General features: G+C 41.9%; 3 protein-coding genes across 3 annotated transcripts; 1 reads left to right on the top strand and 2 right to left on the bottom strand.

Annotated features, from left to right (window-relative positions):
- The first annotated feature begins 202 nt into the window (after nt 1-202).
- Nucleotides 203-27,995, top strand: LOC117416752 (syntaxin-binding protein 3-like). Its single transcript, XM_034028139.3, has 19 exons — nt 203-335; nt 1,244-1,293; nt 3,132-3,213; nt 3,554-3,630; nt 4,010-4,082; nt 4,266-4,366; nt 19,467-19,612; nt 19,990-20,080; nt 20,176-20,300; nt 20,537-20,644; nt 22,576-22,633; nt 22,782-22,847; nt 23,806-23,886; nt 24,313-24,448; nt 24,612-24,712; nt 25,123-25,218; nt 26,319-26,404; nt 26,807-26,955; nt 27,298-27,995. Exons 1-19 carry the CDS (start codon nt 290-292, stop codon nt 27,405-27,407), a joined length of 1,782 nt encoding a protein of 593 aa, XP_033884030.1. The 5' UTR covers nt 203-289; the 3' UTR covers nt 27,408-27,995.
- On the bottom strand, nt 7,934-13,105 carry LOC131740089 (zinc finger protein 446-like). The gene is made up of 2 exons (XM_059034796.1): nt 11,894-13,105; nt 7,934-8,062 (listed from the first exon to the last, which is right to left on the bottom strand). The coding sequence occupies exons 1-2, from the start codon at nt 12,894-12,896 to the stop codon at nt 8,055-8,057; spliced, it is 1,011 nt and encodes a 336-aa protein (XP_058890779.1). The 5' UTR covers nt 12,897-13,105; the 3' UTR covers nt 7,934-8,054.
- Nucleotides 13,133-18,304, bottom strand: LOC131740088 (zinc finger protein 446-like). Its single transcript, XM_059034794.1, has 2 exons — nt 17,093-18,304; nt 13,133-13,261 (listed from the first exon to the last, which is right to left on the bottom strand). Exons 1-2 carry the CDS (start codon nt 18,093-18,095, stop codon nt 13,254-13,256), a joined length of 1,011 nt encoding a protein of 336 aa, XP_058890777.1. The 5' UTR covers nt 18,096-18,304; the 3' UTR covers nt 13,133-13,253.

The following is a 27,995-nucleotide window of genomic DNA, read 5'->3' as shown; positions in this document are numbered from 1 at the left end:
TTACAAACGAGAGGAGGCCATTCAGCCCATCTTGCTCGTTTGGTTGTTAGTAGCTTATTGATCTCAGAATCTCATCAAGCAGCTTCTTGAAGGATCCCAGGGTGTCTCTATGCGATTTCAGTATGTAGTGTATGAGGTTTCAGTGCGTACCGCATGCAATTTCAGTGTGTAGTGTATGATGTGTCAGTTTGAATTATGTCCCTAACGGCGCCTCATATTTTTCCGCAAGCAACTTTTGTTGACATTGCATCCGTGACGTCACCGTCGTGGGTTCCTGCAAAGAAACAAGATGGCACCTGGAACAGAACACGGGCTGAAGAATATTCTTTGGCAGAGTAAGTTCTTCAGTAATGCTGTAGTTAGGATGAAGCTAATTAACAGCTGTTTTACTTAAGTTACAATACTTTGTGTGTCGTTGGAGTTAAAAACAATTATTTAAAACAGTGTAGGTAATGTGTGAAATCAACATCACCCCCCGTAATTTAAATACAAGAAGCTTGCATGGTGTACTCCGTCTCCGGCCGACGAATAACTAAGAAGCCAACTTTGCCGTGTGTATTGACGAGGCTGAAGTTGGCTTTTTATTCGCCAGTTTCTTGTGCGCTTGTTTCTTATTCGTCGTTTCTTATTTATTTATTTATTTGTTTATTTATTTTTGTTAGACTGTGTAACTGCCTGCAATCTTACAATTTTGTAAAATTAATTTTGCACACAGATGTATTGTATTGCCCACATAAAGAGTTGCGTGTGTAAGCTCATTACCTTAAGTTCAAAGCCCATGTTTAAATTGGAGAAACTGCTCTAGCAATGTTATGCCTCAAAGCTAGTTTAATTAGTCAAGGTGATACAAAAAATGAAAAAAGTCTTTGGCCTAGTGCTGGTGATTAAAATTTCCAGTGACATGTCCTCCAAAAGTATCAACAGTAGGGAAATGCATTAAAGTGGTTGGCTTAGGTAGACAATTGGCAGTCTATTAAGTACATTCTTTAAGAGCAGTGGAATAACAGCCCAGCCCTAAATATAACAAATATAATGGGGAAGGGGGGTCGTTATTTAGAGGTAGCGATTCTCAGTTTGTTTGTTTGTTTGTTTATTTATTTATTTGTTTGTTTGTTTGTTTTAACAACATGAACATCTATGGTGATTTAATTTGGCTTTTTGAATTTGCAATCATGGAAACAATTTAAAACTTGTTCTTGCTGAAAATCACTCTCTGAACACTGCTGTTGTTGTTTGTTTTCAGAAATAAAGGAAACCGTCATCGATGACCACAAAAAGCCAGGAGAATGGAGGGTATGTCTCGCCATGTGTGATGCACTGTAGTGTATCATGTGACAAATAGAGTTTTCTGATGCATTCAGATCACAGCCACAGTGGTGCTGTTACAGGGCTTCACTGGAATGCAATGGATAATTACTGGACATGTGACTCAAACGAATTCCAGTGACCACATGATGTATAAAAAAAACTTGAGATGTTTACATTTACCTCCTTAAAAGTATTATCATTATTGTAAAATTCTCAGTTTTTTTCTGTCTTCAAAGCTACCAAGTTCTAGATTTTTACAGGTTAATTAGATTTGGTGTGTATTGGAGCATTTCATTGTCTGGCAATGTTCCCATTTCTCCATGAAAATTACACATAAATAAAACATGCTTACAACATAATGTATTTATAATTATGGAATAGTTAGATTCCAACATTAATCAATCAGTTAACTGTATTGAAAAGTAATGTAACGTATGTGGTACAAAGATAATTTTTTACTTTTTCGATTGCTTCAGAGTTCGGCCTGATTTTCAGACAGTCAAGCATTGTTCCTACTTCCTACATGACTTATTTTAGCAGCGACCGGAACAGAATGCTATGCCTTTTTTGGAACTGATTCTAACAGAACAGAACCAGGGTTGGCTGATTTAAATCAAGTCGATTTTAAATCACTTGAAAAAAAAAAAAAAAGATTTAAATCATTTTTTCATTTACTACCTATTTTATATAGTTTCTCAAGGAAAATACATGAAAAGTATGTTTTAAAAACATTTTATTAACACAAACATCTTAAACTCTTACTGTCTATAAACTAAAACTTTTAGGGCTGTATTGTGATCACAGAGCACTGTGTTAAGACCTGCTGAAACCAGGTTTATTTAGTGGTGCAATCAGGAACTTTAACAATTGAACACACTATAAAAAGCAAAGCAGTCCTAAGTAACAGCTGTGTGTGTTTGGACTGACACAAAAAGAGGAAATCAAAGAAAGAAAAGTAAAAGAAAAGAATGACTGGGATGAGTGAGGGGTGTTCTTTTCTGGGGTACTCCATCGCTAAATTCTTGTAGTTCACATTTAGAGGATGACACAATGATAAATAATTTGTTTTATTTATGTATTCATTTAAGATTGAGTAATTTAGTTTGGTATGTAAATAAAAAAAAATCGCCAACCCTGAACAGAACTAATACATGTTTTTAGTGTTGAACCAAGCTGTTCTTGCTGTATTTCCTGTCTTGAAGTTTGAAACATAAAATGTATCTTATATATATATATATATATATATATATATATATATATATATATATATATATATATAACAAAATGTCTTTTTAATAATTAGCTACAACATTTTGACTTCCGCCTTCTTCAGAGACAATGGTACAAATAGCTAGGTAGACTGATGTTATTTAAAATTTGATATGTAGTAATAAGTATTTCTAACGACTGAGTATTCTGTTAGATACTGATTTTCCTTGGACGTAGAACCATTTGTAGTTTTTAATACTCTCCCTCTCTAGTATTTTCTGTTACAGAACTTTTCCAATGAGAAGCTGTACTAAGTGCTAAATTAGTGTCTGAAAATGATTGCATATACCAGATGTCACGAGCGTGTGACTGAATTAATTTGGGCAGTGAAGAAATTCTCAAAATACTGTAACTGATGCCTTCATCTAAGTAACTCTTTAGGTTAGGTTAAAATATGCTGCGCCAACACTATTTTATGTATTTTTTTTCCCTCCAAAGCATTTTTACCAACAGTTAGCTTTGTGTTAATCGGTTAACTGTCTGGTAATGTCTGTACATCATACTGCCACACAGCAAGGCTTTTACTTATTTATAAAATCTGACTTGGTTTTCAGATATTAATTTTGGATCACTTCACCACCAAAGTGCTATCTTCGTGCTGCAAGATGTCAGATCTAATGTCCGAAGGGATTACTAGTAAGTAAAGTCAGAATCATGCCTATGTCTTTGGTGCTCAATAGACTGGGGTCACCAAATGTCACCCAAAAGGATGACTTGTTATTACGATTCAGTAAGTGTTGCCAAAATCCACAATTAAATTTAATTACATTTAATTAATTAGCCAATTATTTATGGCAGTCCCTGTCCTCATAGGAAGATGTAAAGTACTATTTAAAAATAAGTGATTGAGCAAACATTTTCAAGTGCTGGGAAGTGGAAAAGTTTAGTAATTTTCCAAGAAGGTTTTTTCATATGCAGGTTTCTTGTAAATACTCTGCATAGAGAATCATATTGTTTTTTCTTCTCTTTATTATAGTTGTGGAAGACCTATATAAAAACCGTGAACCCGTTCCAGACATGAAGGCTGTTTATTTCATTTCTCCATCTGAAAAGGTTTGGTAAATTGTTCAGTAAATACATTTAATATGTTGGAGATAGTTATTTAATGAATTATATTTAAAAATTGTTAAGGTTTTGGACATAATAATGCAAGGTGCAAAACAGTATCTCTATCTTGAGAGCATTATGTGCTCCCTTAAACATTGTTTACTTGCAGATAGTGATTCATGTAAACTCCACATTCACTAATTTGACAAGAGCCTGGTTGACACTGCCTCCATTTATAGAGCAATGAATCCTTTATCATAAATAAATCTGAACTAGTACTTGAGACGTATCATTTTAGATCAGTGTACCACATGGTTTTAGACTGTAAACTACCAGATACTGGGCTGTATAATTGAAATGTTTTTTTGTTTTTTTGTTTTTTAAGGGTGTGGATTCACTTGTTAATGACTTCAAGAGCACATACAAGTACAAAGCAGCATATATCTATTTTACTGACTGTAAGTAAATTCCTGTAAAGAATATCTCAAATGAAGAATTCATTGATTACTTAAGGCATTAACTATTGAATATCCCCAATGTTTTAGAATATTGGTGTCATCGTCAAACAAGTTTACAGCTTTTTTAAAGAATTATTTATGTACAGTAATTATATATGCAAAATCTTTTTTTTTATTTTCCAGATTGCCCAGACAGTCTTTTTAACAAATTGAAGACATATTGTGCAAAGGCGATACGAGTTTGTAAAGAGCTAAACATTTCCTTTCTGCCATATGAATCTCAAGTAAGTGCCCAGTCTTCAGAGATTTTTCTTTTAATATTTAGCTACATGTTGCATTTACACAAGAAACATTTGAAAATGTCATATTTAACTTTCAACACTGCATACCTGCATAGAGGTCTTGGAAGGATAACTCCTCTGATAACAATAGATCAGTGTTTTAAAATGGTGTACACCCATATCTGTGTTGGGGTGTGCAATGTAACACTGTATAATTCCATTGAGGCGGTCTGATGGAGATATAAAAAAAGAAATAATTACGTGAGCAAAGCACATGTTTTTTAATGCATCTCTATCAATTCCCTGAGATACAATTACAGTTTGAACCAGTCACGTTTGTCATTTTTTTATGTACCTTTTAAACTTTTGATTCTGTCTGTTTTCAGATCTCTCCGTATTGGAGACAGCATCTTCATTCACTAGATTTATACTGTTATAGCACCTAGTCAAAATGTACTGCAGTTCCTTACTTGAGGAGTGGGGCTATGTCCAGCCAAATATTAGTATTTGTAGAAGCAAAAGACATTTTGTTATAAATTCTGCAACATTTATGTACAGTATTCTTCCTTTACGCTCCAGTTAATGTTTTCCCAGTAATTAATCTGGTTTTCCTGGTAATGAATACAGTGTTTGGACACAAAAGCCAGGTTTGTAACATTATATAATAATAAGGCCCTTGAGAAGATTTACATTGTTAAAGGGAGGTCCAAAGCTCTAACACAAGAACGACCAAGGTGGTCATTTTGACGGTTGTGGAATTGAAATTTAAATTGTGGTGCGTGTGTTTAATATACAGAGCTGTGCTTTCCTGACCTTTTCCTAAATATATGTACTAATAATACCCTGACAAAGAAAGAATCGCGTAGCTGCAAAACTTAGGGAGATAACATACTGTCATACCTATTCTGACCAGGAGCAGTCAAATTGACCGTTACATATAAAACATATTACAGGGCAGGAAGTTAAGGTCATGAAGGGCAAGGCAGTGTTGCCTTTGTTGGGCGTGAAGATTCAGGGGCACCAAGGCAGTTCTACAGGGTAAAAAGGCAAAACATAACCCAACCCAAGGGCACCAAGGTGATTTTATACTCATTCATAAAACAACAAAAAAGAAATACAGAGCGCCTATTATTTTGATGAAATTGTAATTCAAACAAACACAAATCAATGTTTTCTGAGTGATTCACACACTAATTGTTACAAAAATAAAATATAGGTCACTTTTCCATTGCAGAAATCAAATGGTACAAAAAAATCAAATTTATCATAATGGAAAAATACAAAGGGTAATTTGGCAAAAAATAAATACACGGTATTTTTACTAAATTCGGTCACACACCACTGACTAATATATAGATTAGACTAGAGGCTTAGATACAGCCTTAGTGATACAACAGCACTATAAGTGATTTTTTCAGGCAAACTGGCTGAAGGTTGACCCTTGGCTGGAGTTTAATAACGATAGTGGTCAAGTGAGTTGTTCGGTCTGCAGTGTATGCGCAACTGTAAGTCGCAGCGACTTAGTCTCTGTAAGTTGCCTTGGATAAAGGCGCCTGCTAAATAAACAATTAAAAAAAAAAAAAAAACTGTAGTTTGCTAACCGCTGTTACAAAACGTATAAACAACGTGGCTTTGAAAAAATAATTGAAATAGAAACTTCGTCAGGCAATGGAGAGTGCTCTGTATCACAATGATGAACAGCTGGATGTAGCCTACATTTATTTATTTATTTATTTATTTCTTAGCCAACGCCCTTATCCAGGGTGACTTACAATTGTTACAAGATACCACATTATTTTTACATACAATTACCCATTTATACAGTTGGGGTTTTACTGGAGCAATCTAGGTAAAGTACCTTGCTCACATGTTTTACTAGTTAAAAAGCAGAATTACATAAGGTAGTGAGAATGTATTACACAAAAATAAATGAAAACAGAAATCGATGCACTTTTCAAGACTGTTTCGTTCATGGTATCTCTCATTTAATAATGCAGGGAGCTGCTAGTTGAACCATGTCACGGCTACTTGCTCAGTTTTTTATTTATTTTTATTTTTTAAACTGAGTGGTACATTTTGACCTTTGAAGGTTTGGAACACATTACCGAAGGAAGGTTCAAACCTTTGATGGTACTAATTTGCATAATGTACTGGCCACCAGTTTATATTTGATTGAAAATCCTATTTTACAGGTAATCTATACAAATGGAATAAATTCACATGTAGTTTAAAAATACATTCTATAGAACAGTAATCATGTTTTTATAATTTAAGTAAAAATGCACGTTTATGTAGGCCTACACGTAATTGATGCTGCTTGCGATATATACAGTAAGCTTGCATTGCAGCAGCACCATTTTGTGGCCAATAAAAAAAAAACTGCAGCTGACTTAGGCAAAAGTTTTATTTAACAGTCACCGTTCCAAGCAAGTTATCAGTCACATTTTACTAAATAATAATAATAATAATAATAATAATATGAACTTACACTTGTCAAGTGATCCCAGAAATTGGTTGTGCCTCCATGATACATCAAGTCGCTTTTTTTTTGTTGTTCATCTGGGCATTTAACAAAAAAATCCCAAACAGCAGGGGGTTTTCAAGACATTTCTTTCAGTACAGCTTACACTGTACAACGCTTTGCTGTCGAGACGGCGAATGAATAAATTAAAGTTCTGCCGCTGGATAACACAAGCTGCAGGGGGGAGGGGCGGACGGTGCTCAGTTTTTTAAATTAAAATTATTAGTGTTAGTGTATATTTTATATGTTTCAAACATATTCTACCATAGCACTTCTCTTACAATGTATTGTACACTAGGTATTCAGTACATATTTTACTGAAGCACTACAACCGCTATAGATACCCGCCCAGTGATTTGGCATAATATACCCTGCTTCAATGCACAGCAGCAGTGCCAGAGTTTCTACGTATAACTATTTGGTAGTGGATTTTAATACAATCATTTTTGTTTAAGTAATATGCATTGAACAAATCACAAGATTGAGTTTTGCATGCGAGTGACATTTACTGTGTGGTTTATAGTATTCACACATTGTCAAACGGTTTCTGTTAACAGAGAAAAAAAAAAACATGCAGTGTGCGTGAAAACCGCCTGACGAACCTTGGAAGGTTTAGAACTACCTTCGAATTCCTGGCTAGCGAACAAACCTTTGAACACAGCCCTAACTGAAAGTGCAACACATTTGCGTTTCCAACTCCTTACCATTTCAGTAGGTTAATTTGCGCTTTAAAAAAACTGGATTCTGTTTGCATTGTAGGTATGGTTGAATGATTGCATACTTCCAGCTAAAAGTGGGATGTTCAGTTGACCGGTCAGTTAGTAAGTTTGGTGTTGTGGCAAAGTGGCTAGTGAAGGGGAACAGGTGTAGCGGTGATGCGATGCAGGAGTGAACAGGCAGACAACGGTATACAGTGGAAAAATGGTGTTTTATTTATAATCCAGGTCTGGTGACCGTCAACTAATAAATCCCCGGCTATACACACCAATGTGTAAAGCACGGGGGTAACAAAACAGGGCACAGTCCCGAACAAAAAAGGAACACACGGTCACCAGTCCTGGGTGAGTGCAGTCGTGCTGGTGCTTAGTGCAAACACAAGTATTTCGTGACGGTTAGTGCAGTGGTGCTCCGGATTGTGCTGACCCTCCGCGACAGCTCCGGAGATGTGCTCTAACTGTCTGGTGAAGCAAAACACAAACAATTACCACACAGACAAACACAACACAAAAACCCCGTATCACGTCTCTTTTTTATTTATTGAGAGCTCCTCTCTCAGTCCTTCTCTCTCTCGCGCTTTACCCAAAACGAAGGAAAAGAACAGCGTTACCCTGGCCCCTATATGTAATCCCGCATGATATCTAGGTAAGCGGTTGCAGCTGCCTTATTACTTGCAGCTGCCCCTCGTTTACCTGTCAAATCAATACGGTCTTACAACAGAGTCTCGCTTCCTTCCAGGCTGACCCACTTTCCGGTCCCGGAAACGAACTGTCAGGCCAGCCCTTCCAGATACTTCTCCTCCCGTTCTTTAGCGCCCTCACAGGTCGGGAGGAAGATTTATCACCAGAACTCACTGTATTTCTGTCACATATCCCACCGCTCAGAGTGGAGCCGAAGGAACACTCGGCTAAATCTACCTTTCCCATTACTCCCCCCTCCCGGGAAAAATAATCCGCATTTTGGTGGTCTTTCCCCGCACGGTGTACCATGTGGTACATGAAGGGCTGCAACGCCAGATACCACCGAGTTATCCGGGCATTGCTGTCCTTCATTGTGCTTAACCACTTGAGGGGGGCGTGGTCTGTGACAAGATCAAATGAGTGTCCCAGCAGGTAGTATCGTAAAGAGTGAGTAGCCCATTTAATGGCTAAACACTCTTTTTCGACTACGGAGTAGTTACGTTCCCGAGGTAACATTTTTTTGCTTATGTACAATATCGGGTGTTCTACTCCAGCTACTTTTTGGGACAAGACTGCACCCAAACCTACATCCGAGGCGTCGGTGTGGAGGATGAATCTCTTGGTGAAATCTGGGGTAATAAGGGTGGGGGCCTGGCAAAGTTTACGCTTAATCATATCAAACGCCCCCCTGACACTCAGCTGACCATTTAATCAAATTTGGAGCACTCTTTTTGGTGAGGTCGACTAACGGGTTAACCACTGTGGCGTACTCGGGGATGAAGCGGCGGTAATAACCGGCTAAGCCCAGTAGTGACCTCACCTGAGTCTTGGTTTTGGGGATCGCTGCATCAACCAAAGCCTGGATTTTGGTGACCACAGGTCTCACCCTTCCATTTCCCATTAAAAATCCCAAATATTGAGTCTCTGTCTTGGCAAACGCACATTTCCTTAAGTTAGCTGTCAGCCGGGCTGCCCTTAGAGACTGAAGAACGGCTGCAACCCTAGCCAAATGCTCTCGCCAGGTGGAGCTGTAAATCACCACGTCATCAATATACGCTGCTGCATATTCATGATGTGGGCGTAAAACCTGGTCCATCAGTCTCTGAAAGGCAGCGGGCGCACCATGTAGCCCAAATGGCATGGTTTTAAAGTGGAACAGCCCCTCTGGTGTTGAAAATGCGGTTTTCTCTCTGGAGCTGCGGGTTAAAGGGATTTGCCAGTATCCCTTCGTCAGGTCCAGAGTGGAAATAAACCTCGCTTTTCCCAGTCTGTCTAAAAGTTCGTCGACCCGAGGCATGGGATACGCATCGAACTTAGCAATAGCATTTACCTTCCTGAAATCTACGCAGAAGCGGTTGGTGCCGTCCTTCTTAGCCACTATTACAATAGGACTGCACCACTCGCTCCTGGAAGGTTCAATCACTCCAAGCTCGAGCATATCCCATACCTCTTTGCGAACGCCACTTCGTCGACTTTCCGGGATCCGGTACGGTCTCTCTCGCACTGTGACACCTGGAGGAGAGATAATGTCATATTCAACTAAGTTTGTCCTGCCGGGCACATCAGAAAAAACATCGCTGAACTCCTCAATAAGCTTACGCAGCTCTCGTTGCTGATCCGGAACTAATTGTTCCCCCATTGAAATCGCTCTTGTGCTCGGGGTCTCTGGACAGGGACCTAAATCATCCTCCATATTGCCTGGGGCTATAAATAAGACCTCCCTTGCCTGCCAGGGCTTCAACAAATTAACATGGTAAATTTCACGTTCATTCCGGCGATCGGGCTGTCTAATTTCATAATTTACTTTCCCTATAGCCCGAATCACCTCATACGGCCCCTGCCATTTAGCACACAGTTTTGACTCTGATGAGGGAAGTAGCAGCATTACCTTGTCCCCTGGTCGAAAGGTTCGAATCCGTGCATTTTTGTTGTAATGCTGCTCTTGTCGGTGCTGAGCCGATCTGAGGTTGTCTCGGGCCAAACGACCGACCAAATCCAGGCGATCTCTGAGTAGGAGCACATACTTCACTACATTTTTAGACGAGCCTTTGTGCTCCTCCCACCCCTCTCTCAGCAGGTCGAGAATGCCGCGAGGCTGCCGGTCGTACAGGAGCTCAAAGGGGGAGAACCCCGTTGAACTCTGCGGCACTTCTCTCACTGCAAAAAGGAGGTAGGGGAGAAGTGATGCCCAATGTTTTTGCTCTTGTGTTACAAATCGCCTCAGCATCGACTTTAAGGTCTGATTAAAACGTTCCACCAGACCGTCCGATTGTGGATGATAAACGGACGTCCTGATGGGACGTATTTTTAATATTTTGTACACCTGCTGTAACGTATTGGACAAAAAATTAGTTCCGTGATCGGTCAAAATCTCCTTGGGGATCCCTACTCTAGCCATAATCTGTGCTAACTCGGTGGCTATTGCAGCGGCACTAGTGGACCTCAATGGAACTGCCTCCGGGTATCGCGTTGCATAATCCACCACTACTAAAATGTGCGTATACCCGGAGTCAGAAGGTAGCAAAGGGCCGACTATGTCCATTGCAATGCGCTCGAAAGGAGTGGAAATAATCGGCAGTGGGACCAAAGGGGCGGGGCGCACTCGACCCGGCGCTACTCGCTGGCAGTCTGGGCATGTGGCTACATATTTCGACACATCAGTATGAAGACCTACCCAATAGAATCGAGCCAATATCCGTTCCCTCGTCTTCTCGGCTCCGAGGTGCCCCGCAAAAGGGATATCATGCGCCAGCCTCATGACCTCCAGCCGACAAGACGGGGGAACCAATAATTGTGTTACAGGCTGTCCTGTGCCCGCGGCTAGGTTTACCCTATACAGTAATTGCCCCTTGATACTGAAGTGTGGATATACTAGCGCCCCAGCGCCTTCAACATCCTTACCTTCAATGGACCGGACCTGTCCCCAAGCGTGCACCAGTGACGGGTCGTTATGTTGGCCCCACACTAGGTCCGCGCTTGAGTACCACGGGTCCGGTACATTGAGAGGGGCTGGAATAACCTCTGCTCTAGTCGGTCCAGTAACCTCGCTCTCTCGGTCACACTGCGTTCCCACTCCCTTCGACTGGCGTTTATTACCATTGCAGCACTCTCCCACCAGACCCCAGCCTTGTCTCAACAACGCTCCCTCCCATTTTGCGGTCCGTCTCTCCTTATTCGTTTTTCTAGGACGGAAAAGAGGGGAAAACATTTCAGTGTGAAAAGGAAACACATCACCAATCCGTTCCTTTTTTTTTTTTTCTGCCACGTTTACGTGTGTGGCTGAGACTGCCATTATTTGCATCAATTCTTTGAATTTTGGCCAGTCTCGGCCCAGAATAACTGGGTGTGGCAACCTTTCCGCCACCCCGACTACAAGGTGACGTTTTATCGGTCCTACCGATAAATATACTTTTAAGGTGGGGTATGCCGCCGTGTCTCCATGGATACAGGAGATGGCCACCTGACCTCGTGGCCGCCACGACACACCGCCCAGGAGAGCTGTCCTAATCAAGGTTTGCTCACACCCTGTGTCCACTAATGCGTGGGTTTTCACATTCCCTAAAACAACATTAATCAAACAAGGCCCCTCCCGACCATTTTCCCCCTGCTTACCAGTTTCAGGTGCCCAATTGCACGCGGCCACGTCACACTCCATGGCAGCGGGGCATGACCTGGCCAGATGTCCCGGCTGGTGGCACCTAAAACAGATAGGAGGGACAGAGGGGGCATAGGGTAGAAATCTGTCCCGCTGCTGGTATGGCAACGGGGCAGGGGCAGCACCTCTACCCCAGCTGGGGGCCAACCTTGGTCTCCATGGGGGGGAGGCAAGGGGGCCCAATGGGGTCGGCGCTCTCGGAGGTCTGGGTCCCGGGAACAAAGGGGGTGGTGGTGGTGTTGGAGGAGAGGGAGGGAGAGGTCGGCTGCTCCGAAGGGCAGGGGCCGACAGGATCCCGACCCGGGCAGAAGTCAGGGAGTCTTCAAAGTCTTCCGCCAATTTGACCGCCTCCTCCAGGGTGTCAGGGTTGTGGCGCCGTATCCACGCCTGGGTTTCGGCGCCGACCACATGGCAGAACTGCTCTACCACAATGGCTTCCCCCATCTGCTGGGCGGTCTTCTTCCCGGGGGTCAGCCAATGCACCATGTGGTCGCACAACCGCTCTGCAACCACCCTGGGGCGTGTCTCCGGGGCTCTCCTGTACTCCCTAAACCGCGCCCGGTGGGTCTCCGTAGTTATATTCAGACGGCGGAGGATAGCCTGTTTGACCAGGTCGTAATCTGTGGCGTTATGGTCACTCAGGGCTTGGTAGGCTGCCTGAGCCTCTCCGATCAGGCAGGGTCCCAACTGGCTGGCCCAGTACTCCCGCGGCCAAGCCGCCGCGGTAGCCAGCCGCTCAAACGCCACCAGATACGCCTCCGGGTCATCCTCCGCCGACATCTTCATCGCCCGTGCCTTCGGGGGCGACATCCGCGGTGTTGTGGTAGGGGCCGTCGCTGCAGCCACGGCCAGCCCTACCCGTTCAATGAGCGCCGTGTAGCGCTCCTCCCTCCTTCTCTCCTCTGCGTCGCGTCTGCTCTCCAGCGCCTGCAGCAGCTCCGCCAGTGCGTTGCGGTCCATGATCCTTAGTCTGACACCACGTGTGGCAAAGTGGCTAGTGAAGGGGAACAGGTGTAGCGGTGATGCGATGCAGGAGTGAACAGGCAGACAACGGTATACAGTGGAAAAATGGTGTTTTATTTATAATCCAGGTCTGGTGACCGTCAACTAATAAATCCCCGGCTATACACACCAATGTGTAAAGCACGGGGGTAACAAAACAGGGCACAGTCCCGAACAAAAAAGGAACACACGGTCACCAGTCCTGGGTGAGTGCAGTCGTGCTGGTGCTTAGTGCAAACACAAGTATTTCGTGACGGTTAGTGCAGTGGTGCTCCGGATTGTGCTGACCCTCCGCGACAGCTCCGGAGATGTGCTCTAACTGTCTGGTGAAGCAAAACACAAACAATTACCACACAGACAAACACAACACAAAAACCCCGTATCACGTCTCTTTTTTATTTATTGAGAGCTCCTCTCTCAGTCCTTCTCTCTCTCGCGCTTTACCCAAAACGAAGGAAAAGAACAGCGTTACCCTGGCCCCTATATGTAATCCCGCATGATATCTAGGTAAGCGGTTGCAGCTGCCTTATTACTTGCAGCTGCCCCTCGTTTACCTGTCAAATCAATACGGTCTTACAACAGAGTCTCGCTTCCTTCCAGGCTGACCCACTTTCCGGTCCCGGAAACGAACTGTCAGGCCAGCCCTTCCAGATACTTCTCCTCCCGTTCTTTAGCGCCCTCACAGGTCGGGAGGAAGATTTATCACCAGAACTCACTGTATTTCTGTCACATATCCCACCGCTCAGAGTGGAGCCGAAGGAACACTCGGCTAAATCTACCTTTCCCATTACTCCCCCCTCCCGGGAAAAATAATCCGCATTTTGGTGGTCTTTCCCCGCACGGTGTACCATGTGGTACATGAAGGGCTGCAACGCCAGATACCACCGAGTTATCCGGGCATTGCTGTCCTTCATTGTGCTTAACCACTTGAGGGGGGCGTGGTCTGTGACAAGATCAAATGAGTGTCCCAGCAGGTAGTATCGTAAAGAGTGAGTAGCCCATTTAATGGCTAAACACTCTTTTTCGACTACGGAGTAGTTACGTTCCCGAGGTAACATTTTTTTGCTTATGTACAATATCGGGTGTTCTACTCCAGCTACTTTTTGGGACAAGACTGCACCCAAACCTACATCCGAGGCGTCGGTGTGGAGGATGAATCTCTTGGTGAAATCTGGGGTAATAAGGGTGGGGGCCTGGCAAAGTTTACGCTTAATCATATCAAACGCCCCCCTGACACTCAGCTGACCATTTAATCAAATTTGGAGCACTCTTTTTGGTGAGGTCGACTAACGGGTTAACCACTGTGGCGTACTCGGGGATGAAGCGGCGGTAATAACCGGCTAAGCCCAGTAGTGACCTCACCTGAGTCTTGGTTTTGGGGATCGCTGCATCAACCAAAGCCTGGATTTTGGTGACCAAAGGTCTCACCCTTCCATTTCCCATTAAAAATCCCAAATATTGAGTCTCTGTCTTGGCAAACGCACATTTCCTTAAGTTAGCTGTCAGCCGGGCTGCCCTTAGAGACTGAAGAACGGCTGCAACCCTAGCCAAATGCTCTCGCCAGGTGGAGCTGTAAATCACCACGTCATCAATATACGCTGCTGCATATTCATGATGTGGGCGTAAAACCTGGTCCATCAGTCTCTGAAAGGCAGCGGGCGCACCATGTAGCCCAAATGGCATGGTTTTAAAGTGGAACAGCCCCTCTGGTGTTGAAAATGCGGTTTTCTCTCTGGAGCTGCGGGTTAAAGGGATTTGCCAGTATCCCTTCGTCAGGTCCAGAGTGGAAATAAACCTCGCTTTTCCCAGTCTGTCTAAAAGTTCGTCGACCCGAGGCATGGGATACGCATCGAACTTAGCAATAGCATTTACCTTCCTGAAATCTACGCAGAAGCGGTTGGTGCCGTCCTTCTTAGCCACTATTACAATAGGACTGCACCACTCGCTCCTGGAAGGTTCAATCACTCCAAGCTCGAGCATATCCCATACCTCTTTGCGAACGCCACTTCGTCGACTTTCCGGGATCCGGTACGGTCTCTCTCGCACTGTGACACCTGGAGGAGAGATAATGTCATATTCAACTAAGTTTGTCCTGCCGGGCACATCAGAAAAAACATCGCTGAACTCCTCAATAAGCTTACGCAGCTCTCGTTGCTGATCCGGAACTAATTGTTCCCCCATTGAAATCGCTCTTGTGCTCGGGGTCTCTGGACAGGGACCTAAATCATCCTCCATATTGCCTGGGGCTATAAATAAGACCTCCCTTGCCTGCCAGGGCTTCAACAAATTAACATGGTAAATTTCACGTTCATTCCGGCGATCGGGCTGTCTAATTTCATAATTTACTTTCCCTATAGCCCGAATCACCTCATACGGCCCCTGCCATTTAGCACACAGTTTTGACTCTGATGAGGGAAGTAGCAGCATTACCTTGTCCCCTGGTCGAAAGGTTCGAATCCGTGCATTTTTGTTGTAATGCTGCTCTTGTCGGTGCTGAGCCGATCTGAGGTTGTCTCGGGCCAAACGACCGACCAAATCCAGGCGATCTCTGAGTAGGAGCACATACTTCACTACATTTTTAGACGAGCCTTTGTGCTCCTCCCACCCCTCTCTCAGCAGGTCGAGAATGCCGCGAGGCTGCCGGCCGTACAGGAGCTCAAAGGGGGAGAACCCCGTTGAACTCTGCGGCACTTCTCTCACTGCAAAAAGGAGGTAGGGGAGAAGTGATGCCCAATGTTTTTGCTCTTGTGTTACAAATCGCCTCAGCATCGACTTTAAGGTCTGATTAAAACGTTCCACCAGACCGTCCGATTGTGGATGATAAACGGACGTCCTGATGGGACGTATTTTTAATATTTTGTACACCTGCTGTAACGTATTGGACAAAAAATTAGTTCCGTGATCGGTCAAAATCTCCTTGGGGATCCCTACTCTAGCCATAATCTGTGCTAACTCGGTGGCTATTGCAGCGGCACTAGTGGACCTCAATGGAACTGCCTCCGGGTATCGCGTTGCATAATCCACCACTACTAAAATGTGCGTATACCCGGAGTCAGAAGGTAGCAAAGGGCCGACTATGTCCATTGCAATGCGCTCGAAAGGAGTGGAAATAATCGGCAGTGGGACCAAAGGGGCGGGGCGCACTCGACCCGGCGCTACTCGCTGGCAGTCTGGGCATGTGGCTACATATTTCGACACATCAGTATGAAGACCTACCCAATAGAATCGAGCCAATATCCGTTCCCTCGTCTTCTCGGCTCCGAGGTGCCCCGCAAAAGGGATATCATGCGCCAGCCTCATGACCTCCAGCCGACAAGACGGGGGAACCAATAATTGTGTTACAGGCTGTCCTGTGCCCGCGGCTAGGTTTACCCTATACAGTAATTGCCCCTTGATACTGAAGTGTGGATATACTAGCGCCCCAGCGCCTTCAACATCCTTACCTTCAATGGACCGGACCTGTCCCCAAGCGTGCACCAGTGACGGGTCGTTATGTTGGCCCCACACTAGGTCCGCGCTTGAGTACCACGGGTCCGGTACATTGAGAGGGGCTGGAATAACCTCTGCTCTAGTCGGTCCAGTAACCTCGCTCTCTCGGTCACACTGCGTTCCCACTCCCTTCGACTGGCGTTTATTACCATTGCAGCACTCTCCCACCAGACCCCAGCCTTGTCTCAACAACGCTCCCTCCCATTTTGCGGTCCGTCTCTCCTTATTCGTTTTTCTAGGACGGAAAAGAGGGGAAAACATTTCAGTGTGAAAAGGAAACACATCACCAATCCGTTCCTTTTTTTTTTTTTCTGCCACGTTTACGTGTGTGGCTGAGACTGCCATTATTTGCATCAATTCTTTGAATTTTGGCCAGTCTCGGCCCAGAATAACTGGGTGTGGCAACCTTTCCGCCACCCCGACTACAAGGTGACGTTTTATCGGTCCTACCGATAAATATACTTTTAAGGTGGGGTATGCCGCCGTGTCTCCATGGATACAGGAGATGGCCACCTGACCTCGTGGCCGCCACGACACACCGCCCAGGAGAGCTGTCCTAATCAAGGTTTGCTCACACCCTGTGTCCACTAATGCGTGGGTTTTCACATTCCCTAAAACAACATTAATCAAACAAGGCCCCTCCCGACCATTTTCCCCCTGCTTACCAGTTTCAGGTGCCCAATTGCACGCGGCCACGTCACACTCCATGGCAGCGGGGCATGACCTGGCCAGATGTCCCGGCTGGTGGCACCTAAAACAGATAGGAGGGACAGAGGGGGCATAGGGTAGAAATCTGTCCCGCTGCTGGTATGGCAACGGGGCAGGGGCAGCACCTCTACCCCAGCTGGGGGCCAACCTTGGTCTCCATGGGGGGGAGGCAAGGGGGCCCAATGGGGTCGGCGCTCTCGGAGGTCTGGGTCCCGGGAACAAAGGGGGTGGTGGTGGTGTTGGAGGAGAGGGAGGGAGAGGTCGGCTGCTCCGAAGGGCAGGGGCCGACAGGATCCCGACCCGGGCAGAAGTCAGGGAGTCTTCAAAGTCTTCCGCCAATTTGACCGCCTCCTCCAGGGTGTCAGGGTTGTGGCGCCGTATCCACGCCTGGGTTTCGGCGCCGACCACATGGCAGAACTGCTCTACCACAATGGCTTCCCCCATCTGCTGGGCGGTCTTCTTCCCGGGGGTCAGCCAATGCACCATGTGGTCGCACAACCGCTCTGCAACCACCCTGGGGCGTGTCTCCGGGGCTCTCCTGTACTCCCTAAACCGCGCCCGGTGGGTCTCCGTAGTTATATTCAGACGGCGGAGGATAGCCTGTTTGACCAGGTCGTAATCTGTGGCGTTATGGTCACTCAGGGCTTGGTAGGCTGCCTGAGCCTCTCCGATCAGGCAGGGTCCCAACTGGCTGGCCCAGTACTCCCGCGGCCAAGCCGCCGCGGTAGCCAGCCGCTCAAACGCCACCAGATACGCCTCCGGGTCATCCTCCGCCGACATCTTCATCGCCCGTGCCTTCGGGGGCGACATCCGCGGTGTTGTGGTAGGGGCCGTCGCTGCAGCCACGGCCAGCCCTACCCGTTCAATGAGCGCCGTGTAGCGCTCCTCCCTCCTTCTCTCCTCTGCGTCGCGTCTGCTCTCCAGCGCCTGCAGCAGCTCCGCCAGTGCGTTGCGGTCCATGATCCTTAGTCTGACACCACGTGTGGCAAAGTGGCTAGTGAAGGGGAACAGGTGTAGCGGTGATGCGATGCAGGAGTGAACAGGCAGACAACGGTATACAGTGGAAAAATGGTGTTTTATTTATAATCCAGGTCTGGTGACCGTCAACTAATAAATCCCCGGCTATACACACCAATGTGTAAAGCACGGGGGTAACAAAACAGGGCACAGTCCCGAACAAAAAAGGAACACACGGTCACCAGTCCTGGGTGAGTGCAGTCGTGCTGGTGCTTAGTGCAAACACAAGTATTTCGTGACGGTTAGTGCAGTGGTGCTCCGGATTGTGCTGACCCTCCGCGACAGCTCCGGAGATGTGCTCTAACTGTCTGGTGAAGCAAAACACAAACAATTACCACACAGACAAACACAACACAAAAACCCCGTATCACGTCTCTTTTTTATTTATTGAGAGCTCCTCTCTCAGTCCTTCTCTCTCTCGCGCTTTACCCAAAACGAAGGAAAAGAACAGCGTTACCCTGGCCCCTATATGTAATCCCGCATGATATCTAGGTAAGCGGTTGCAGCTGCCTTATTACTTGCAGCTGCCCCTCGTTTACCTGTCAAATCAATACGGTCTTACAACAGAGTCTCGCTTCCTTCCAGGCTGACCCACTTTCCGGTCCCGGAAACGAACTGTCAGGCCAGCCCTTCCAGATACTTCTCCTCCCGTTCTTTAGCGCCCTCACAAATCGGGAGGAAGATTTATCACCAGAACTCACTGTATTTCTGTCACAGGTGTTCATAACTCTGTAGATCTCATATGTATGTATGGCTTCAGGGCGGGGTAATCCTGTTTTGCACTAAAGAACAACAAGCATATTTTTGTACAGATCATAAATGGCTAAATACAGAATGCTGTAATGCTGGGAATTCACAGATGTTAGCTACACTCTGGAAGGTCACTTTCCAATACTTGCATGTTTTTTTTGTTTGTTTGTTTGTTTGTTTTACTCAATAGCATACACATGCTTCAAGCCCATATTACCCAACTGGTCTCACTTTTGAATTAACTTTTGAGCTATCATAGGAAAAAAGGCTGTTTTTCTTTTTTTGTTCGATTTAACTATTAACAGTTGCACAGTAAAAACCATATGAAATGACACAAAATATGAAGTGTGGTCTAAACAGTATTATTATTATTATTATTATTATTATTATTATTATTATTATTATTATTATTATTATTGTTATTATTATTATTGTTATTATTATTATTATTGTTATTGTTATTGTTATTGTTATTGTTATTGTTATTATTATTATTATTATTATTATTATTATTATTTTTGCAGTATGTGTTGCAGCAAATATTTTGTCCTTTTTACGTTGTAGGTGTTCACTCTTGATAATCCAGATGCCTTCCACAGTATTTACAGCACCCACAGGACTGATAAAGATACTACGCTTGAGAAGATGGCAGAACAGATAGTGACGCTGTGTGCAACTTTGGATGAAAACCCTGGAGTTAGATATAAAAGGTATACTATTTAGAAACTTAGTGGGGCTTTTTAACCTACTCTTATTTTCTACAACTAATTCCAGAAAGCTCTTTCATATAGATCCTTTTTATTTTTATTACTATTGATCGATTAACCTTCTCAATGCCAACTGCTGTAGCCGTTTAAGATATATTGAGGACCCCATGTGACCAGAAAGATTATGTGTTTTCTTAACTTGGTTTGTGATTTTGTTAACTTTTAACAGTATAAGGCAAAGTGAAATTACTCAGAGGGCAACATAGTGCCATACGATTATATTTGCATTTGTAACTGAAAAGGTTGAGAATGTCTTTGTTATGTTTGAAGTGTAAAGATCTAAATTATACAAATATTGATATACTTTTTTATGTTCACAGGGAACCCTTAGATAATGCCAAGAAACTGGCTGAGTTGGTAGAGAATAAACTCGGAGAACATTATGAATTGGATGAAAAGTGCAAAGGAAAGGTTAGATCACCCACTGAACAGAGTTGTTAATATCTGCCTGTAAACTGTTTGTGATAAGTATTCAACTACTGTGTTTTTTTGGGATTTTTTTTCAGAGCAAAACACAGGCACAACTTTTAATAGTTGATCGAGGCTTTGATCCAGTTTCTCCTATCCTGCATGAGCTGACGTACCAGGCAATGGTTTATGATCTGATTTCAATTGAAAATGATACATATAAGTAAGTCTGGTCTATTTTTTGTGTGTAAAAAAATATTTAAGTTATCCGGTTTCTATAATATGATCTTTGCTTTTTTAGAATGCTATTAATCTTTCATTAGGTAAACAGTAGGAAACTTGTTAGTCTTTCCTTTCAATTGTGGTATATTCATATTGTCAACTGCAGTGCAGAAAAACAGACTTGTCCAAAAAGTTTCTTGAGCCTCATTATGTGATTCAAAAGATGTGTCTCTGCAGGTATCAGTCAAAAGATGGTGCCGTTGCTAAGGAAAAACAGTCTATACTTAATGAAGAGGATGATCTTTGGACAAGACTTCGGCACATGCACATTGCAGAAGTTTCAGAGTATGTGGTATAGTTTTCAGTACAGCTGTGTTTATTGATCTGCTGATGTTGATGCAAACACTAAGGGGGTGATGTAAGTGTAGGCGCAGTGCAAATAATTGCGGATGCAAAATTCTAATTGCATTGCGGCCAGGCAATTATTTTTCACTGCGCCCAATGTAAGGTTAAGAGCAATACAAATTACTCAACACAACACAACACAACACAAATAATGGTCTGCAATTATGATAATGAGGGTCTCAATGAGTGCATCGGTCTGTTTTGCGGCCGCACGTGCAGAGTTAGGAGTACAGAGAGCAGTAGTCACTGTATGACATTTGTGGAGCATGAAAATACAAACCAAAAAAATATGTCAGAGGAAGGGTAGCAAAGTCTTGGTGCACGGAAAAGAAAAGAAAAGTTTTCTGAGAGTCCTTACGGCTGAGGTCACTCAGCATGAAACGCAGTTGTTTGAAAAGCCTTGGCCAACGTAATTTATGCTGGTAGGAAATTATATATTTTGGCCTAATATTTTTAGCATGACATCAAGAAATGTGCCTAGCACTGGAAAAGGTGGATTGGGCTATACCTCCAGACATTCCAGCTGTCGTCTGAAAGGAACCAGAGGCTAAGTAGTGCAGAGAACACAGCATTTTCACATGAGTAGGGATAGCGGTCCCTAGATAGATGCTGAGGTCTAGCTCATTCCTCAATTCAGCTATTAGGTCTAGGATGACCTGCGGAGTGAGATGATAATGCTTTAGACCATATCCTCCGGCATCCCAAACAGTGACCCTGAGATTTAATTTGCGGGGTCTTCTTCGTCTTGCTCTTCTCCTCCGAATGTGTTCCTGCCTCTCCTCAACAAGAACCAAGTGTCGCCACATCAGGAAGTGTAGCACAGCAGCCACCCTGAAGCCAATGACAGGTCTCTGCAGGTGTGTGCTTTTATACAGCTCTTCATTACTCGCTTCTACAATGGCTTGCATCTTGTAAGAAGAGGTGTCAAGTTTTTGGAGAGTCAGCAAGTGCCTAAGTGCAAGACAAAATCCTTACATCACATTCTAATAATTGTGCCCGCTTAGTATCCAGATCCTGCCTAATTCCATGCTCTTTTCTTCATTTGAATGCATTTCAATGTAATTTTAATGGATTAATGATGGCTGCAGAACGCCAGGTGAACACCATTCTTTACATAAGCCGCATTTTTTGTGGCCGGTAAAATCAGACTTTACGGCGGCTAAACACGATTTACAGCAGCATTATGGGGGTTTTGCACCCGCAAATCACTTTGCATGTATCCTTACATCACCCCCTAAATACCTACTAAATGCAAACAATGAAATAACCTACAATGTGCTTATTTGAAAAAAAGTTAAACTATCGATGAACAACCCCACACATAATGGGAGCATGTGTTGAACTTGGGATCTGTGTGTGTGTAATGGACAGTGTTGTGTAATGCATTTCTGTTATGGATTCTAACCACTGTTGGTGAAATAACGTTAAAAGGTCTATATGCACATCTGCAGAAGTCTGTTTTTTTTGCATAGTGGTTAAGACGCTTGCTTGAGCTGTGCATGGCTAATGATTTGCGCCCAGTTATAACTGGTGCAGTTACTCGGATTTGCAACGACTGTCAAGGTTAACGGGCAGTGTTGTGTGATGAATGCACTGCCGTTACGGACTGTGATCCATATTGATGAAATAAGGTAAAAGCTCTATAATCAAAGCAGCAGAACATGTTAAAACACTTAAGGTGTTTGTCGGTTCATGCATTGCTTCTTCCCTGTTACAAGTGTAAATCAACAATGTTTAACATACAAAGATCATTCTGACTACATGATCCAGACATCATCATAAAGAAATAATCTTGCAGTAAAATATGAGCAAAGTTCATTTATTTAACGTTTTGTTTTCAATAATATTTTTTTACTTTTTTTCCCTAACAGGAAAATCCCAAAACTTGTAAAGGAAATTTCTGCAAACAAGAAAATAAAAGACAACAAAGTAAGTGTTTATACTTTATTTTTCTGCCAATATGAATATTAAGTAACTAATGGTTTGATTCCCATTACAAGCAGTGTTTTAGTATAGCACGTAAACAAAGGCTTCATTGATTCTAATGGGAAATGTCTCTTTCTCCCTCCCCTCCCAGATTACAATGAGCGGTTTGTCTCAGCTAATGAAGAAGATGCCTTCTTTCCGCAAACAAATTTCAAAGGTATGCAACGCCCCTGATAATGTTACACTTTGCATGTGTTCTACCTTTACAGTAAAATTTGTCTTCAGGGGGTTATGTAGTGATTTTGTACAGGGATTGTGCTAGTGATATGATGGGAAAATTAATAAAGGCCTGATAGCTATGACCTGCTTTTTGTAATGTATTATCTTAGGGTTTTGGTTTTGTAATAAATAACATTTGTGCCAAGCTATCCTTCCTTGTAAACTATAAATACGTAAAATATCCTAAAGCCTTTTAAGCAATAATATCATCATAAAAGTAAATTATAACACATAACAATTTCACTGAGAGAATAGGAGAAAACTAAACGAAAAAAAGTAATTCTCCTATCTTAATGCAAGGCATGTGTATTAATTCTTGAGTCACAATAAGTGGGTGCAAAGGGCTTTCTTGGGAGAGTACACAGTATTAGGTGGTATACAGAGCAAAAGGGAAGAGTGCAGGTGTTTAGTCTTGCTTACACGTCTCACTCGTGTTTCTATCATTCACGCTTCCTGTATCCCAAAGGTCAATCCCTATCAATATATGGAAACCTTTATAGTCCAAATGCAAATGTGGATTCATTCAAACCGTAACTAAAAGTAGTAGACACACATTTCAAACATAGCGTAATACAAATTACTTATTTTCTGTCCTACATTAATAATACAATAATAATACAGTAAGATATCTTCCTATGAATGACCAGGTTAATCTCTGCCTCTCTCTCTGACCCTTTCAATTTGATATACCTCTATTATGATCAGCTCTTTATTAAGCAATTTGACCATTTTCTTTAGTGGCCATGAGTAGGGATATCTACTTTTTAATATTTTTTTTTTATCCAATATGACAGAAGTGGAAGGACGGACAGTGTATTATGGGATTTTATAGAAATAAAAATAATTGTCTAATATTAAAGTAGGTTATAAACATTAATGTGTATTTTATCTTTCAGCAAACAGTCCACCTTAATTTAGCTGAAGAATGCATGAACCATTTTCAGACAAATGTGGAAAAACTTTGCAAGGTGGAACAGGTAAGAACTATGCATGCTAGTCAACTGACGAACGACCCCATCAGAAAACAAACTGAAATGTAAAGGAGCATCTGTTTAGTTGATCCGTCTAAATAGCGGCTTAACTAAACACAGAAACCAGGACGAGAAGACAGTTGGATATTAAATGGAGATAGAGAACAGTAAACGCTTCTGCATACAAATTGGTGAGGGTATAGAATGCCGTGATCCTATTGATGCTGAATCACTGGGATACTTTAAGACTTGACAAAGTTTTGAGATCAATCCACTACTAAGGACCACAAGAGCATAGATCTCATTTGTAAATGCTCTTATGTTCTAGTGTCAATACAAGTAACATTGTTTGGGAAGGTCACCTTAATGTTTTGTTATGTTGAAAGCTGTTGTTCCCTCCAGCATTTATTTTCTTTGTTGGCATGTACCTAGGACTTGGCTCTTGGAGCGGATACAGAAGGGCAGAAAGTTAAGGACCCTATGCGAACACTTCTTCCAGTTTTGCTACAAAAGCACCCCACTTATGACAAGATAAGAGCTGTTCTGCTGTACTTATTCAGCTTAAATGGTATGAAACAGATTATTTTAAATTAAAATAATTACAAATACTTAGTTAACATACTGATTTGGTTTATCTAGTAAGAAACATTGTACATTATTTTAAGTATGTAAATAATAGCGATCATATATTGTCCTTTAATGATTTAAATGTATTGTCTGTGTTGTAACAGGAACGACTGAGGAGAATCTAAGAAAGATCTTTCAACAAATTGACAATGAAAGTAATGTTATTTTAAACTGGGACCTACTCGGAGTCCCCATTCGTTCTTCAGTAAGTAATTGGACCAGGTTTTGTTCATAAATATGTTTGTAGTTTTAATATTGCAACTTATGTCTGGGTTATACTGCTTCTAATTACATGGATAGTAGCTATATTTACATACTAAAGTCAGATTGCACTTTTGTAATGTCAAAAATTCGTACACACATGCAAGATGACTTTCTCTGTCAATCAAGATTATCTTGAGCAAAAAAGTTTGTCTCACAAAGTCAACATGTTCCGTTTTCAACACCAAGCCAACAACGATCCTCAAAACTTTTATTAGTCAACAAGAAAATGTAAACATACGCAAGAAAACAAAACGACTTGGCTCTGTGAAAATCTTATCTGGGATCGGCAAGAGCACAGAAATCCACAAGAAATAATCTTTGGTTCTGCCTTTTTTTCCCCTTGTTTGTCAGTCTTCTCAGCAACGTAAGACGACTAGGAAAGATCGCTCCCATGAGGAAACCTATCAGCTTTCCCGATGGACACCTGTTATGAAGGATGTCATGGAGGTGTGCTGAGTACATTTTTAAAAAGCCAATATGATGACATTTATTGTAATTGTGAAACGACTAGCAGGTTTGGTGATTGATTGAAGTGGAAATTGGCAGGTGTTGGTGTGTGGTGGTCTTCAGCCATATTTCCTTGGTGGTCCATATGACATGAGCACAAATCAAGTCTGTTGATGGTGGATTAAATGTGTTAATATTTAAAAATAACTGTTTTGTCTTATGAAAAAATAGATATAGTTCAAATTAAGAAATGTCTGCACAATTTAGGAGTGAACCTAATCATTTTAACAGGTGTAGCGCTAGTGACTAGTATTGCTTCAAGATATGTAACCAAAGCTCTCTAAATCTAGGCCACAGTGTACAAATTTTAAGCAAATTGAATGTATCGTTAACATGAAAAGAAAACTCTTACCTCTTGTGTTTTAACTACAAAAGAGCCCTATCTGTTTAAGGAAGTATGATTTAAAGTTATAGAAATGTGAGCTAAGTGAATTCATCTGCTTTGACACCTACTGGCAATTTGCTTGATCCTTGTACAGTTGATTTGGCATAATGCATAAATTATGAATAGGCTGCTTGTTTTTTATTTATTTTTTGCTTTTTAAAGGAAATATGATATAGTATGCATGTTCTATTTTTTTAAGCAAAAAAGGATATTAAATGTACTAAACTAAAAGGTTGGTTGAAAGAATTGTATTTAGCTGTTTTTAATTTTGTTAAACCATACTCTATATATGATTGTGTTTATGCACAATAAGAATAGTGTTTCCTGAAAATTATGAATATTTTTCCACATTTGAAAATGTGCACACTGATAAATCAGGGTACCAAACTAATGGCAAGATTGTTGACAAATATTTGATCACCAAAAATCCTTGAGCTTACCAGAAGTCTGATATTAAGGATATATCCCAGTAGTACTATGATCAGTGTGTGTGTATATATATATATATATATATATATATATATATATATATATATATATATATATGTGTATATATATATATATATATATATATATATATATATGTATATGTATATTTGTAAGCACTGCAATATATTAAAAATGTCTCCTCATGTAATGTTTTTTCTATTTTCAGGATGCTATAGAGAACAAGTTAGACACTAGAGAATGGCCCCATAAATCTGAATGCCCTGCAGCTTGGAATGGGTCTGGTGCTGTAAGGTATGCCATTATACTAGAGAGTGTAAATGATTATAGCCCTGTCAGCCAATGAAGATGCTCTTTGCTGTCTGACCTGTACATAAGAACAGTGAAATGTACATTTTATTGTCAACCAAAGTCTAACCACGAATTACTGAATTGTGAAATGTGCTATACCATTTTTTAAAGACAATAAATTGGAGTCAAAGTAAAATTGTTATGGATTGTGGTTTGTACTGTATGTTTGGCAGTACTTTGTGTTACAGAACCTCTTGCCCACTCAAAAAGTTGCTCATGGGAAGACAGTCCAGAAGAGTTAATAAGTTCAGTTGCACTTATTAACTAATAATGTTAATTTGATATATATACTGTACTGGCTGTCACATTAGAACCACTGACCAGTTTTTAATTTTCCATACACAGTGCTCGTCAGAAACACAAGGGCAGCAATCAAGATGACCGACGGAGTGGTTCAAGGCTCATAGTATTTATAATTGGAGGTGTTAGCTACTCTGAGATGCGGTGTGCCTATGAAGTGACTCAAGCAGTCAAGTCCTGTGAAGTAATTATTGGTAGGTACATTTTGTTTAATTTAAAATGTAATATTTATTCATTTATTTAGTTTTTTTACTTTCAATTGTTTTAAAGTACATATGAAAGTAAACATTTAATTAAAATAAGTATGGTATGATGATGGTGATGACAATAATAACAATAATAGTCATGTGTGATAACATTCTGAACTTCTGAATTTATTTTCGATTTGGTTTTACTTAAACAGCTGTCACTGTTATGTTGTGCTTGCTTACTTACCGTATGTTGCCTACAGTGAATTATGTTATGGAATTGAAGGTAGGCATTGCGAGTAAAATATAAAGGTATCAATATAAACTTTCATTCATTATTTTTAATAGGATCCACGCACATTTTGACACCCAGAAGTCTTCTAGATGATATACAGGATCTCAGCAAAACTAAAGGACCCATGGAAACTTTCACTATTATCGAGGAAAAAGCAGCCTGATGTTTCAAATAGTGGTGTAGTAAAGGTAATTTTGAACGAAAGGTTACAGGGAAGGATGTTGTCTCCCTGATCTTATTTTTTGTAAAGTAAATCATTTTAAAGGGGTTGACATAGAGGCTTTTTACCCTACCAGGTCATTCATTCCAGTTAAATGGTTCTTGTTGGAAGTGATTGTGAGGAACAAGCACACCTTAGTGTGTAAGGTTTATGTCTAGTCTGTGTATATCTTCAAATACGGTCTGTTTCTCTAATGTTAGCCTTCATTAATTTAGCAACTGATTAGCAATTTTGTTCACATTGTCATCATATTTTAATATGGATTCATGCTAAAGCCTGATACTAAATAATTGAATACTTAATGGACCCCTTGAATGAAGAGATTTGTGTTTTAATGTTTTCTATGATGCTTTGGATTTCACTTACCAACTCACACATTTTACTTTTAACCCAAACCCTATGCAAAATTTAAGTTTTTAAAAAATATTTTCAACGTGACTTGAACAACATACCTGTAGATATATCATGTAACATTTATGTACTATAGTATTAAACTGGAAATTTTTAAATAAAGTAGCAATCACATGTGCA

The sequence above is a fragment of the Acipenser ruthenus genome, chromosome 12 (genome assembly GCF_902713425.1).
Source record: "Acipenser ruthenus chromosome 12, fAciRut3.2 maternal haplotype, whole genome shotgun sequence".
NCBI lineage: Eukaryota > Metazoa > Chordata > Actinopteri > Acipenseriformes > Acipenseridae > Acipenser > Acipenser ruthenus.
This window is presented reverse-complemented; position numbering and strand designations above follow the sequence as displayed.